Consider the following 14875-nt stretch of genomic DNA (forward strand, 5'->3'; position numbering starts at 1 on the left):
ATACCCTTGGCAGTATCCAACCTTCTGCACATGTATGGAAGTGGATCTGGGTAGAAACTTTCAGTTTCAGAGTACAGTGGTAGTAGTATTGCACATGTTCTGCACAGAATATTTTGATACAACCTGTTGTGCATTCATGGAACTGAGTCCTGCACGAAGACTGAAATCACCTATACATCTGTGGTGTCTTGATGGTGTGGGACCCTGGAGCAATAGTCTGTGATAACCTTTTGGTAATCTATTAGTTTCCTCATCATTTTCTTTTTATTCTCTCACAACCCTTTCTGTTAAGTCTTTTCTATCAGTAGTTTAGGGGTCAGTATATAATTCCGGGACTTTTTGTGACACAGTTGACAGGTATCATAGTTGACATTTTTGCTGTTTTCAGGCCTAAAATCAACATGGCCAAACACCACATGGCATTTTTAGAGAAAGATTCTTCTAAATATTATATATACAATTGAGTAAAATTGAAATTGAAAGTTATTTATAAAGATATTGTAGTAAACCTGTTGACATGCGATAAATCCACACTATTTTATATTACAGTTTTTCTCAATTGATAAGACACTGTTCCTGAAAAATAGCACACATTTCCCATCAGACTGCACACTATTTTTTTATTTGAACACAATTCACAAAGCACTGCACACTTGTGTCAAAAGCGCACTTTATTGTCAAAATCTGAACTTTGTTTTCAAAATTAAGACACACAAAGCAAAACTAGGACACTGCACTGCTAAATATAAAACACTCCTCTCTCACTGTTTTCACATGAAGTGTAAAAAAATGATGCAGTCCTCAAAAATGACAACTTAAACACAAATGCATCCTATAAATGAATCGGAGGGGGCCATTGCAGTGCTTGACTGTACAATACAAAATAAAAATAATGTTAGACAAAAAAAAAAATACAGAACTGTATTGTACACAGTACAGTATGCAAATATTTACACCAGGTCTGCATCAGTTCTTTCAGCCTGGTCAGGCCACAGGACCTCATCAACATCACAAGCTATGTTTTCTCTGGAAAGAAAGACCTGGTGTGTCTGATCCAGCACTGATATGCATCAGCAGAAACATCACCACATGCCAATATCGATAGCAAGAGATTTTCCCAAAGTATGGCTGCCGCAGATTCACCTTCCACCTCCATGTAGAGAAGAATTCTTCTATAGGATTCAGAAAGGGAGAATATGGCAGCAGAAAAACCACAATAAATCGAGGGTTCATATTGAACCATTCCCGAATCAATAGTCCTCTATGAAAACTAACATTGTCCCAGACAACAACAAAAACTGTCTTCTTGCCAAGCGCCCTGCTGCACCCGTGTCAGTAGGCCCTCACCAAGTCCATGTAGGAAAGTCAACAAATGCTGGGTGTTGTATGGGTCCAGAACTGCATGACGATCAATTACTCCAAGATTGCTTATTGCAGCACAGAGGGTTACGCTGCCTCCATGCTGACCTGGGACGTTGACTATAGCCCGTTGTCCAATGATGTTTCTCCCTCTTCTCCTCCTCTTGGCCAGGTTGAAACCAGCCTCATCCACATAGATGTATTCATGTATTCAGAATCCAACTGAAAAACTCTCTGGAACAAATGCACACCAAACAGAGAAAAAGTCAGTCATGTACACTTTCTGTAATTTTACTAGCACTTGTGAACCAGAATTATGCATTAGATTTTTTTACAGTATTCAAATGTCCCTCAATTCTATATTGACTTTTATAACTGATCTAAAAAAGGAGCAATAATTTATCAAGCATGAATAAAGCCATTAGTTACAGCCTATTAACTCAGTGCCTTTAATTGCGACACAACCCTTTATCTGCTTGTATTTAACACGTATAAAGTAGGGGAATATATCAATGAGGTAAAGCATTTAAACATCGATGGGAGGTGATTAAGGATTTAATGGCCCAGTAGTGCTTTACAAAGCCTTAATTAGCCTCCATGCAGCAGATAGCAGCAGCAGTAAAGACAGATTACAGCTGAGCAGAGTTCAGAGACAAGCATGGACTCACAGAGACACGGCGAGGCGGGGCGGGGATCAGGCTTTCTGCAGTTTCTGTCGGAGCTCTGACATTCTCGCCAACATGCCTCAAGCATGACAATAAACTGGTTTAGCTGGTGACAAGGGGAAAAGACTCAGCAACAGAAGAAGTCTCGGCAGCTCCCACCTGGGCTGGAAGCTCGACGCAGCTGGGAAGAAGAAAAAAACAAAACAAAACACGGTGAAGAAGCAAAATGACGGACGTAAAGTTTAACCGACGGGAGGCTTGACGATCAGATAGTTGCGAGGTAAGTTCATCGAGTACTTTACGGTGTTATGTAGTATTTACTGTGGAGTTTGGTGTAGTTAGATTGACTTAAGTCTGAATGCTAGCTGGCTGTGTTGAAGTTTTCTGACGTGACAGTCGGTCTCGGTCATATACAGTCGATGGTCTCGGTGGGAACAAAGTTGTTTCGGATTCAGTGCTTCTGTACAGGCAGTCAGCAAACATTTAAGTGACAAAGTAGTCTTTTAAATTCGTTATTGTACCATTTCGGTGTTTGTTTTGGGTTTCCTGTCGTGTTTCCTTCCTCATATATTAGCTTGAGTTGAACTTGCAAATCGAGACTGGGGGTGTTTGGGGTGTTTGGCCACAGGGAGGAGCCACACCCTGAAACATCCATCCTGTGGTCAGATCCAGCTTCACTCATTCATTCTGCTCTGGTTCACTTCTTTATAACAAATCCTGTGATAATTCCTCCATCTCTGAGCAGAGGGACATGAACCCGTAAACTCTGTGTCCTGATATTAGCTGCAGGGCTGGGTGTATTACTCTGTTATTGTCTCTGTCATCCGGATACACTGTATATTTTAATTTGGCTATAGTCAAAGTAGTTTGTAAGTCAGTGAACTTGAAACTGACAAATCAGGCAAGCATACAACAAAAACACTAAAGTAACTCTTTTTTATTACTTTGGTTAGCTTGGAATCATTAAGTTTTGGACTACAGAAATTACTTAAGAGACAAAATCATAAGATAAGTACACTACCGTTCAAAAGTTTGAGTTCACCCAGACAATTTCATGTTTGCCATGAAAACTCACACTTTTATTCATGCACTAACATAAGTGCATAAGGGTTTTCTAATCATCATTTAGCCTTTCAACATGATCTAATGTAGCATTAGAACACAGGAGTGATGGTCGCTGGAAATGTTCCTTTGTACCACTATGTAGATATTCCATTAAAAATCAGCCGTTTCCAGCTAGAATAGTCATTTACCACATTATCAATATCTAGACTGTATTTCTGATTAATTTAATGTTATCTTCATTGAAACAAATGCTTTCCTTTCAAAAAAAGGACATTTCTAAGTGACCCCAGACTTTTGAACGGTAGTGTAATTCATATGAAAAACATTAAGTAGTGATTGTAAATTTAAAGCTCCAACAAGTACTATTTTTTCTTAGTTTATTACATGTCATAAAATGTAGAAAATCTGATCACAAGTTCCCAGAGTTCCCAAAGTAATGTCTTTGTATGTCTTGTTTTGATGGACTAACTGTCAAACTGTCCAAAACCTACAGATTTTATTAAATGACTTATTTAAAATATTTTACAGAAAAAATAGCAGATTTCGACATTTGAAGTTGTGCACAAACAAGTTGGGGTTTTTTTTTTTTTTTTTAACGGAAGATTTTGTCTGTCTCTGAGCAGAATGAGCTGAACCCATACACTTATATCTTGTTCTTGTCACTGAATTTCTAATATCAATACTTACACTTACTTACACTTAAAATATGCCACACAAACATATAGTAGCATTTTTATCACTATTATTAGATTGGAATGCTTCAGTTTTGGACTACAAAGTTTAGTTAGTACAGCATGATGTGATCATCATATCAAAATACGATTCTTCTGAAAAACAGTGATCATGACTTTAGGGCAGTGACAATGATAATTTTCTCTACTGGTCCACAATTTGTCAAAAAATTTTGAAATATCTAAAGTTCCAGGAGCCCAAGAGGATGTCCTCAAAAGTCTTGTTTTGTTGGAAAACTGTCTAAAATCTAAAAATCAAAAAGTACTGTCAGACAAGACAAAGGTAGGCAGCAAATTCAGGCATTTGAGATGCTGGAATATGAGTTTCTTCTTGGATGTTTTTGCTTGAAAAATTGGTAACTAAGTTACTGATTATGAAACTTTTGATGAATCATTTCAGCTCTGAATGAATTATCATTCAGACTGTCTGGCTGGTATATGTGATTTATCTGTAGCCTTGGTGACAGTAGAACAACAGTGTAGTGTCAAAATTATTTTAATGCATGCACTATACAACTGCATATAGTCATTTTTTTTTAAAGTTTATTTTGTAATTAATTGTGTGTATTGTTCTGTTATTTATATACTGATATTTTTAAGATATTTAATATAGAATTATTTGGTTTGGTTTGTTATTTGTTGCGGGGTTTTTTTCTGCTGCTTTAAAACAAGAATTTCCCAATTTGAGATCAGTCTGTTTATCTTTACAATACATTCATTGTATGTCTACCTTTGTCCCCTAAGACAACAGTATGGCGCGTCGCTCTCAGTGTTCCTCTGCTGGGGATAACCCCCTGGACCCCAACTACCTCCCTCCTCACTATCGGGAAGAGTACCGCTTGGCTATTGATGCACTGGTTGAGGAGGACTTGGAGGGATACTATCAGTTCCTGCAGAAAGCAGATACGGTGGACTTTCTGTCTACGCCTGAAATCCAATATATTCAGAGCTCTGTTCAGGATCCTCAGCACAGCAGCCACCCTGAGCTACCTTTCCTGGAGAGCGGGGGAGATGGTTCCTCAGACACTTACTGGCCTGTTCATTCTGACCTGGACATCCCAGATTTGGACCTTGGCTGGCCTCAGCTGCTCCACTTCATCGGGCCCACAGAGGTCACCACCCTGGTTAACCCTCCTGAGCCAGACATGCCAAGTATCAAGGAGCAGGCGCGACGACTTATCAAGAACGCTCAGCAGGTTTGCCTTTCACCTTCCTCAGACTGAGATACCAAATGTTTCTTTGACGTGTTGTGCTCCTGACAGTTTTGGTTTCACATTGGTTTTGTTTGTGACTTTGATCTCCTCAGGTTATTGCCATAGTGATGGACATGTTTACTGATGTTGACATTTTTGCGGATATTCTCAATGCCGCAGCGAGGAACGTCGCTGTCTACATCCTTCTAGACCAACAGAATGCACATCATTTCATCAACATGGTGTCCAACTGCAGAGTAAATCTGCAGAGCATTCAAGTGAGTGCATATTTTTTACACTGCCTTTTGCTGCAGGCACTGTTACAGATCTGTATTTTAATTTACACGCTTTAATGAACAATAGCAAAGGCTGCTTACACTTGTGAATTCCATTCCCAACTCAGTATTTGACACATCTGCTGTTTAACTGTGTATACAGTTTTCATTTGTATTGATCTGTTGCTCAGAATAGCCCCCAACGAATGTTGTATTTACTCCTGCTTAATGAAATTATGAATGTAGCATATATTTAAAAGATTTAACAGTGTATTTTCAAGTTGTTTTTCAAGATGTTTCGTCTTTAGTTGAAATGAATCGTCTCCACAGACAGGGTGTGGAAGTTGGAAAGTACGACGAGGCTAGAACATTGTTGGTTTTGTATTTTTGTGGAATTTGCTGACAGTATCACAAAGTTTGAATCCAGATTTTACTTCAGGGGTATATTGTCAAAGATACGCACAAGTACAGTAGGTATAGCACAGTCTTTAATAGAGGAGATTCCATTATAAAAGTAAAGGAAATTTATGAGCCATCCCTTTTAAACATCTCTGTTTGAGAATATTTCATGCTCTAAAGTCTCAAATGCCTCAGGAGAAATATTTTTAGAAATTTACAGAAGCATTTATTATTATTAGGCAAAAAGCAGTTGGTGGTATTTTTCCTTGTCTGAAATGTAGATCTTGTTTGTAATTAGTTTACAAGCTGTATGTTATGTGTTTGCTTCCACTGTGTGCGTACTGTTGTGCTTCTTGCTTGCACCAGTAACTCTATGTTGTTATCCTTTGTAATGTTGCCATCTGAAAAAGTCTGGCACATTAACATCATATCACATTGCCCTTGATTAATATTTGTGGTACCTGGTATGTAACAAGATAGAAGTATTTTTGCATGAATCGAAATCACATGAGCTGCGTATCACTGCCAAAGGGAATTTGAATTAGAGTGTAGCCATTTTATGTAATCTGAGCTCAGCAGTGCCAATGCAATGCTGCCACCTAGGTGCCACCTGAGATGCATTCATTATTGGCTTATTTCGTGTGTATCTTGCAGTTTCTTCGAGTGAGAACGGTGTCTGGCATCACATATCAGTGCCGCTCAGGAAAAACCTTTAAAGGTCAAATGATGGATCGCTTTTTGCTGACTGACTGCAGGGCTGTGCTGAGTGGAAATTACAGGTGAGGCCATTTAAATATGCTACAGACTGGTAGCTCTACGCTTCAACAAAAGGATGTGAGTTGTAATTGAGATTTGTAAGTGTAAATGTATTCGGTTTGTATCTGTATGTATAAAAATTGACATGAGTATGCAATGAATGTATATTAATTCCCACTTATTGTCATGTGTTTGTCCAGCTTCATGTGGTCTTTTGAAAAGCTGCACCGCTGTATGGCACACCTGTTCCTTGGACAGCTTGTAACAACCTTTGATGAAGAGTTTCGGATTCTGTTTGCTCAGTCCCAACCGCTAATAATTGAAAATGTGCTTCCTCCAATGGAAGATTTAAGTCTTTTACGAAAGAGGCAATACCCAAGTGAAAGAACTGCACTGTACAGAGATACCAGAAAGTTTCTATCAATGGATACTGGTCATCCTGACGAATGGGCAAGACATTCCTATGAGGATCGAATGGATGGGGATTGGAGGATGAAGCCCCTTAAAAGGCAGGATTCGCTGCGTGGCCCTGCAGACATGTACGGTCGGTTTCCTCCTCAACAATCACGCATGGATCCCCCTTTTGATCACAGTTCCTCTAGGGTTCCCATGATGGACAATCCTGCTCTTAAACGCCTCTCTTATGCTGAGGGTGGTCGTGGTAGATACACTTTCCCCTTCCTGCAGCAACAGGGAATGCTAGACTCCGAATCCCAGGGAAGGCATTTTCACAGGGGGCAGCAGCCTTATCCAGGACCAGGACAAGGACCTGGACCAGGACCAGAGGCGGATTATAGTGGCTATGACAAGTTCCGGAACCAAGACTTTCATACAGCAGATCAGTACACTGAACCTAGTTTACCACAAGATATCCCACTATCTGATAACTTTGACCCCATTCGTAACTATTTATCATCCACCAGAAATCTAGACTTTGACCAGAGCTCAGATATGTTACCACCTGCAGCAGATTTGCCTTTTAATTCATCGCAACCTACAAGACTCAGCTTAGGCCAGCCATATGCCTGTCAAACCTCTCCCACTCCCTCAAACCCGACTGATCAGAAACAGTTTTTTCAAGAGCCTGCCACTGACCGTAAGGATCCTATGGTGAAACGTGGCCTGAGGAACTGGAGGATTAGCTCATACCTCAGTGCACATGATAACCCAGACGATGAAGACCTGCCAATGGCACCCATTCAGGCACCAGATCCTTTTGAGCAGCCCTCTAACCCCACACAGCCAACACCAGGCATAGACCTAACAGTTCCTAAAATACCTAATGTCAGAGAGTTCAAGGTTCCTGCAGTACCCAGGGCAAGTCAGATTCCCAATTATGCCAAAACAGCTGCAAGAGAGCAGCCAAAGAAACTGCCTGATGAACCTGCTGCAGTGGCATCAGAAATCAAAACAACACCGACACCTTCAGAATCATCATCCACAACTGAAGTGGAAAGAACAGAGGAGGCAGAACAAAAGGAGACAGCAACTGCCGGTCTTCGAAGGGATGAGTCTTTCCGTAGGAAATACAACGCTGCATTGCTAAGGAGCTCCAGGTTAAGATCCTCTCTGATATTTAGCTCTCTGGACCAACAGACTCCTCAGGATACCAAAACTGCTCCAGATCAACAAGATGAGGAAGGTGACAAAAAAGAAGCTGAACCAACAAAACTACCTTTTGTTTCTCAAGTTTCGGGACAAAGGAGGAGGGAACCTTTTGAATGGAGTCGTTACATAAAGTCATCCACAGAATCATCCAAACCAGATGATGAAGGCAGTAAATCAGACAATAAAGATTCATCAAATGAAGACACCTTGAATGATCTTTCACAAAATCCTACAACACAGGAGCCATTAAAACAACCAGATGCAGAGCAAGTTAATCTTTCACCATCAGTGCCTCGATCCAAGCCTTCTGAAGCGGAGCTACCGGTACAACCACCTCAACCATTACTCCCCAGTTCATTATTTGTAGACATGAGTGATCCTGATAATAGGCTCATGTTTTTCAAAGAGCTGGCGGCAAAACGTAAAGCCGCTAAAGCTGCAGAGGCTGAAAAGAGTAAAGAAAAGCCTCAGGTGAAACCATCAGTCGATCTGAAAACCAACACCAATGTTAAAAAGGATGAGCCTGTACCAAAAGAAACCATTGCTTCAACATCTGAGGGTGTATTAGAAAAAAAACCTGCTGCGGAGGGTGCAGGAAAAATGGCATCAACAGATGGCTGTGGGACAGTTAGTCAGCCTGTAGGTGCCAGTGAAAAGAGTGACAAGCAGGATAGTCTTGTTAAAACCTCCCAAAGCTGTAAAGCAGAACAAACCAAAGTTTCGGCTGATTCAGAGATGAAAGAGCTGGAGAACAACCAGTCAGCAGTCACTCTTCCTGTTTCTTCAAAAACGGAAGCCCCTCAGAGCAAATCACCACATCTGTCAAATCCTGCTGTAAAAGAGAGTAGCCATAGTCACCCACCCACACCAACCAATGCTGCTTCTGCTGATGTTTTTTCTCTTGCACAAGGAACTGATGAAAGTGAAAGCCCAAGCCCAGATCCTACCTCAAAGGAGTATAATTCAGTCACTCCCAGTTCAGTGGATGTAACATCATCCTCTTCATTGGGTTCTAACGCTCAGTCAGTTCAGTTAAAAACCAGCATCTGCTCTCCTCCATCTGAACAAGACACTGGATCAAAAATTAGCTCCTCTAGCCCACCAGTGCAAAGCTCTTCCTCTGATCACACTCTGCAAGATGCTGGTTCATTACACAGTCCTGATTCCTTATCCTGTAGTTTGCCCACTCTTTCCAGGACAGAAGACCCCAAGTCCCCTACAGTTATCCCAGAAGATTCCAGCTCAGCCCCTGCCTCCAACATATCTCCAAATCTTGATAAAACAGAACCACAGGAATCTGTCACTTCCTCTGTGCAAGAATCCTCCCAGGCACCTGAGGAAACATCACAAAAGTCTGAGAATCTGAGTCAACAAACCCATGTAGATTCTGCTGTCGAATTGTTGTCTTCAGAGACCCCTTCACAAGTTGAATCTACCCACGTGGAATCTGATAGTTCTCCTGATGCTTGTGCTGCTGGTTCAGAGCCAAAGGAATCTTCCTTAGAGTCCACCACAAAGACAGCCTCTGGAGAAGTTTCTGCTGCTATACCTTCAGCAAAAGAATCAGAACAGGATACTTCTGAATCAGACAAAGCTGTTTCTGAATCAGAAAAGGGTGTTTCAGAATCCGACAAAGATGTTTCTGAATCAGAACCAAAGACTGTTTCAGAGGAATCTGAGGTGCTTGCATCATCAGAGGATGTTAAAGATGACAGCACATCTCCTAGTTGTACTCTTCCTTCAGCTGAGTCAGGTTTACTCAGTGTTTCTAGTCTGGAAAGCTCTCCGTCCAAACCTGATTTAAAAGAGACTATTACTCCTATAACCACTCCAGCAGACACTGCACCTGAGCATTTGCCATCAGAAACAAGCTCATCTGCCAATACAGACGTAACTCCTGATGACTCTCAGTCAGAAACTCCATCTCCTCAAGATGCACCAGTACAAGCCACCCCTTCCTCTGACCTTAAGTTGACAGGATTGGATGCACCTACTCCTCCAAAAGAAGTATCATGTTCTTCTCCTTTGTCTGAGTCAGTTGGATCTGTTTTGTCCCCTGTAACTAAAAATACAGAAACTGAAATGTCTGCTTTGTCCAGTCCCTCAAATACAAAATCCCTTCCCAGTGAAACTCCATCAGAATCAGATACAGCTCCACTTCACACATCAACTAAATCTCCCTCCAGCCCAACTGGGCCTACCTCAGAAGTTCCAACAGACTCTGACCTGCCATCCAAAACACCTGAATCAGTAACTTCAGAAAGCCAACCCTCAGAGCAGGCTGTACCTGCTGAAAATAGTGCAACTGAGCCTGAAATATTGGACACAGGTGAGAAAAAATCAGATACTGAGGACACAAATAAGATGGATAAAAGTAGCACCCAGGAGTCTGTCAACGGTGATAAACCAAACGACCAAGTCAAGCAAAATAACTGCTCTGAATCAACAGAGATCACATCCAAGCAGCCAAAAACAAGCCAGTCTCGCTACCACTCATCAACAGCCAACGTGCTCTCAAGCAGCAACCTGAGAGACGACACAAAACTGCTTCTGGAGCAGATTTCTGCAAATAGCCAAAGTAGGAACGAGGCTACCAAAGAGTCTCTCATTGCCAAAGAGTCTCCTGTTACCAAAGAGTCTCCTGTCACTGATGACGAGAAAGAAGATGAAGCTGACAAAAATGCCAAAAAAGAGAAAGAAAGAGAATACAGGACATTTAGCAGAGTGCCGACTAAGCAGACTCCAGAACGTGAGAAGCTGCTGGAGAGAATCCAGAGCATGAGGAAGGAGAGGAAAGTTTACAGTCGATTTGAGGTAAGAATATATTATATTGACATTACCAGCTGAAATACACATTTGGTAGCCTCTGCAGTAAATCATTTTGTGTCTCTTACTTTGACAGATGGCACCATAAATGAGATCCAAAGAAGGCGGAGCAGATAAACAGTGGATATAGTATGTTTACAAAGAAGTGAAATCAAATGAGAAGCTGAAATGGAAATGGTGACATTCCTCTTTGGGATTTCTCTTTGGGTGCTCAACAAACAAGCCTCATTATGCACAGAAGAGTAAGGAGATAGGAAACGCTGGACTTTAAAGGGTAAAAATAACAGCAATGCTAAGTAATGTTGTGCCACCTACTTGTGTCGTGTTCAACAAAGGGCTTCTGTGGTTGAATCATCAAGTCACTACCAGGGTGAAAAGTTCACGAACTGAGACTACATTTATGTGACCAATCATGTTTTTACTGACTGCATGGGTAAAGTGCAATTTGTGCAACAGATAGTTTTTGTGAAGAAGCCTGTCCTTGCGTCTTTATTTTTTACAACACTGACAGCAACGTCTGCTGGTCTAAAGACCTGTGATGTTAAAGTGTAACAGGAAATGTTTAAAGTAGTCAGAGTCTGTAAAACTGTAATACACTGTTATGTTAAAGAAAGATGTTGATATTTACATATATTTTTTAAACAAGTGGATATGTACTGTAACTTACATCCACGCTCGTGTAAATAAACTGTAATTTTAATCAACATGATATAAAAAAAAAACTGAGATTGAAACGGAACAGCAGCTTTAAATGATGTGCCTTCAATATTAATATGTAAATCATACTGTGTGTGGTTTTTATTTGTTTGCATTATTGAACATAGGAGTCATTGAGGGTTAATGTTGATTTTTCAAGCTGCATCTGGTTGCCTTAAAGGGTCAGTTAATGCAAATCACCCAAATACCCAAAGCATTTTCATTCAGATGATTAGTTAAACCAACACAAAGTATGAAGCTTTTTAAGTGTATTTTTTAACCATGGAAAGCCAAAGCTACCTTAAAAATATAGGGTTATATTTTATAATATGCTGGAACCAACCTATTAATTGTCTTAAAATGTCTGACCCACCAGTGTTTAAATGACAACTTTACTAGATTTACATAAAAATATGTAGACTTGTGCTTTTTAAAGTTAGTTTTACAGATTCATGATATGTGTCTTCAGTAGCAGTTGTAAATAAAATTTCTTAAACATGTGAGCCGTTTTTTGACACTACAATATGATACCTTTGTTGTCCCCATGCTGTATATGTAAGAACAACTTCAACATGAAAGCTTTTCAATTTAGAAACGGAAAGCTGGAATACCCACATTTTAATGAGGAAATAGACGACATTGGTATCTGGTTTATTTCACGTTTGTGTTAGTTTCTAGATAAGTGTAAACCAATATTAGGCACTGTTCTTTAGTATACAGTTTGACCAGTGGTGTAGTCTATTTTTTTCTAGTGGGTATACTCCGATTTTTCCCCTTCCAGCGTCATAAACCAAAGCCAGGTCAAGTTCTCATATATGCATGCACACACACACACACACACAGCAGCAGCAGCTCCTTTATTTCAACCAAACTACCAGTTAGCTAGTTACAGACGTGATAGCGTCAGCAGCCTCCTCTTCCCTGCCATCAGATACAGCTGATGTGGCCTCTTCATCAGGCTCCCTTTCCTAAACGTTAACGTTAGCTCCAGCTGTAGTGTTTCCTAAAGCGGCAGTATTCACAGGACAAGCAGCAGGCTTGTGAAAACACTGAAATAGTGTCATTTGGTTTTGCTTTCTTTTTGTTATTTTTTTCTTCACCGACTGATGCTGGATCCAGGTTGTTGACTCATGCCCTTCTTCTAAGCCAGGGGTATTCAGTTAAAATTCAAAGAGGTCCAGTCAGAGAAAATGGATTAAAGCAAAGGTCCAAAACATCATAATGTCTAACTTCAGTTAGTGTGATATATGTTGTTGTAACCTGGTAGTTTTATTAGGGTCTGCCTGTAATCAAAAACTGACCGTCAAATGCAGTACGGTTCAAAAACATTTTGACAACGTTTATTAATAAATAACTTTTTATATAACTGTATATCTTAAAATAAAGTGTAGAACTTGAAAAAAAAGCATGAATGAACAACCTGAACCAACTTATATACATCTTTAACAATACCTAAATCCCATAAATGTAAACAATTGAACCCTTTTACGTTTTTTCTGTCTTATATCATTCCCCTTATATCTCTGCTGCTTAATGGGAGAACTGAGCTGCCAGTATTTTGAATCGTGGCGTGAATAGTGTCTCAGTCCTTCTCAAACATATTTAGAGGAGCTCATTGGTGAATCTGGAACGATATTTAATTTTGATTATGTTCATAGTTGAGAAAGCTGCCTCGCAGCTGTATGTTGAGCCAAACATGGTCAGCATGTGACCACAGGGATGTGTAATGCGCAAAAGATACGGCTCTAAGAGCCGATGCTTTGAATCTGAAGAGCCGACTCCCATCGAGTGAGAGCCTTCTCCCAACTTATTTAATGGAGTATGGTGTTTAACACTGTCCTCGCAGAAACCACATTATTGGATCCTAGATTAAAGAAGCTTGCCTTCAGTGACAACAGAGCTGTTGATGAGACACTTCAGAGAATAAGTGCTGCAGCAGCAAAATGTCCCCCAGCAGCCTGACACCTCTACCATTAGAGGACCAAGTGGAGGAGGAACCTCAAACTTCTGCTGTGTGGAGGCTCTTTGATGGAAGAGCCACAGGAGATGCTGCAAGGAGAAATCCTACAGCTGATGCTATAATAGAGTTGAGATCATATCTAGAGGAACCCCTCATCCAACCATCAGACGACCCACTGAGCTGGTGGCAGGCCAAGGCCTCAGTCTTCCCCACCTGGTGAAGGTGATGGAGGAGAGGCTGTGTATTGTGGCAACATCTGTTTCATCTGAGAGAATCTTCTCAAAAACAGGGCAGATATTCACTGCAAGAAGAAATGTTATCAGCCCATCCAAGCTCAGGCATTTGATTTTTCTGAATGCCAACCTGCACTGAGGACATTTATACTGTTTGAATACTGAGTTTGGTTCTGTTTCTGTTCTGGTTCTGTAGGTTTGTGTGCAGTGTTTTTTTTCATTTGTTTTTTGTGCAAAACGTTTGTTTGAAATATTAAACAAAAGTAAGAATGTCTGTTTTTGTAACAAAACAAATGCACAAAATGAGGCAATTATAAGGCTTCTCAAACACACTGAATGCAAAAGAGTTTGTCAATACACAAATCATTCATTTTTGCCCGGTTAGGCTAAAATATGAGGCTACAAATAATACTAAATTAGGAGCCATTTTGGAGCCGAAAGAGCAGGCTGTTCTTTGGAAGCCGTGCCAAAGAACCAGCTCTCTGAAAAGAGTCAAACTTCCCGTCACTACTGTCCTCTCTGTCCCTCACCTACCCACTGTTTTTTGATGGCTGAACTCGTACGCAATTGGTCTGTGCGTTTCCTGAGCTGATAGACCAACGATAAACACTGGAAAGCTGCGCCGGTAAAATAGAAGCGACCTGTCAAATGTAGACCCATATAGACGGCGTCTGTGTCCGGATCCGGACTGCGGTCTGCAATTTAGTAACCACTGTTCTAAGCCATACAGCTTCCCCCGCCCCATACAACTTCACTGCTTCCTAACACAGAGAAGGCGAATTTATGAACGGGAAAGTGAACGTTATGTCAAAAAACATGCTGATACGTATCTTTGCGCATTTTAAGTGGTTATACGGAAATTCGGGACCTTTTCTTGTGGGTATACGGCGTATACCTGCGTATCACGTAGACTACACCCCTGAGTTTGACATTCTGTATGTTGTTTTGCTTATTGTCGCTGGTGTATTCGGACTGGATCAGTCTTCACATCCAACAACAAATGACTGGATTGAGTAGTCAGTGTAATTCTTTTTGTTAGGTCTAGTGTTGTTGGTGCAGCTCTTGTTTGATGGATAACAGACACCAGGGGTCCGTTTCACGAAGCAGGT

The 14875-nt window shown here is 40.7% G+C and overlaps 1 protein-coding gene and 1 long non-coding RNA gene across 2 annotated transcripts; one reads left to right on the plus strand and one right to left on the minus strand.

Moving 5' to 3' along the window:
- Positions 1-653: 653 nt before the first annotated feature.
- Positions 654-2168, minus strand: LOC129350837 (uncharacterized). The gene is made up of 2 exons (XR_008604397.1): positions 2028-2168; positions 654-1593 (listed from the first exon to the last, which is right to left on the minus strand). It is a non-coding gene; the product is annotated as an uncharacterized LOC129350837 (long non-coding RNA).
- Positions 2164-12073, plus strand: fam83ha (family with sequence similarity 83 member Ha). Its single transcript, XM_023277132.3, has 6 exons — positions 2164-2304; positions 4565-5016; positions 5127-5291; positions 6342-6466; positions 6644-10865; positions 10954-12073. Exons 2-6 carry the CDS (start codon positions 4573-4575, stop codon positions 10963-10965), a joined length of 4968 nt encoding a protein of 1655 aa, XP_023132900.2. The 5' UTR covers positions 2164-2304; positions 4565-4572; the 3' UTR covers positions 10966-12073.
- Positions 12074-14875: the final 2802 nt, after the last annotated feature.

The sequence above is a fragment of the Amphiprion ocellaris genome, chromosome 16 (genome assembly GCF_022539595.1).
Source record: "Amphiprion ocellaris isolate individual 3 ecotype Okinawa chromosome 16, ASM2253959v1, whole genome shotgun sequence".
Classification (NCBI taxonomy): Eukaryota; Metazoa; Chordata; class Actinopteri; family Pomacentridae; genus Amphiprion; species Amphiprion ocellaris.

Coding starts and splice junctions, on each gene's coding strand:
- fam83ha (XM_023277132.3), top strand. CDS start 4,573: ATGGCGCGTCGCTCTCAGTGTTCCTCTGCTGGGGATAACCCCCTGGAC. Junction 5,017..5,126: donor TTATCAAGAACGCTCAGCAG/GTTTGCCTTTCA, acceptor TGATCTCCTCAG/GTTATTGCCATAGTGATGGA. Junction 5,292..6,341: donor TAAATCTGCAGAGCATTCAA/GTGAGTGCATAT, acceptor TGTATCTTGCAG/TTTCTTCGAGTGAGAACGGT.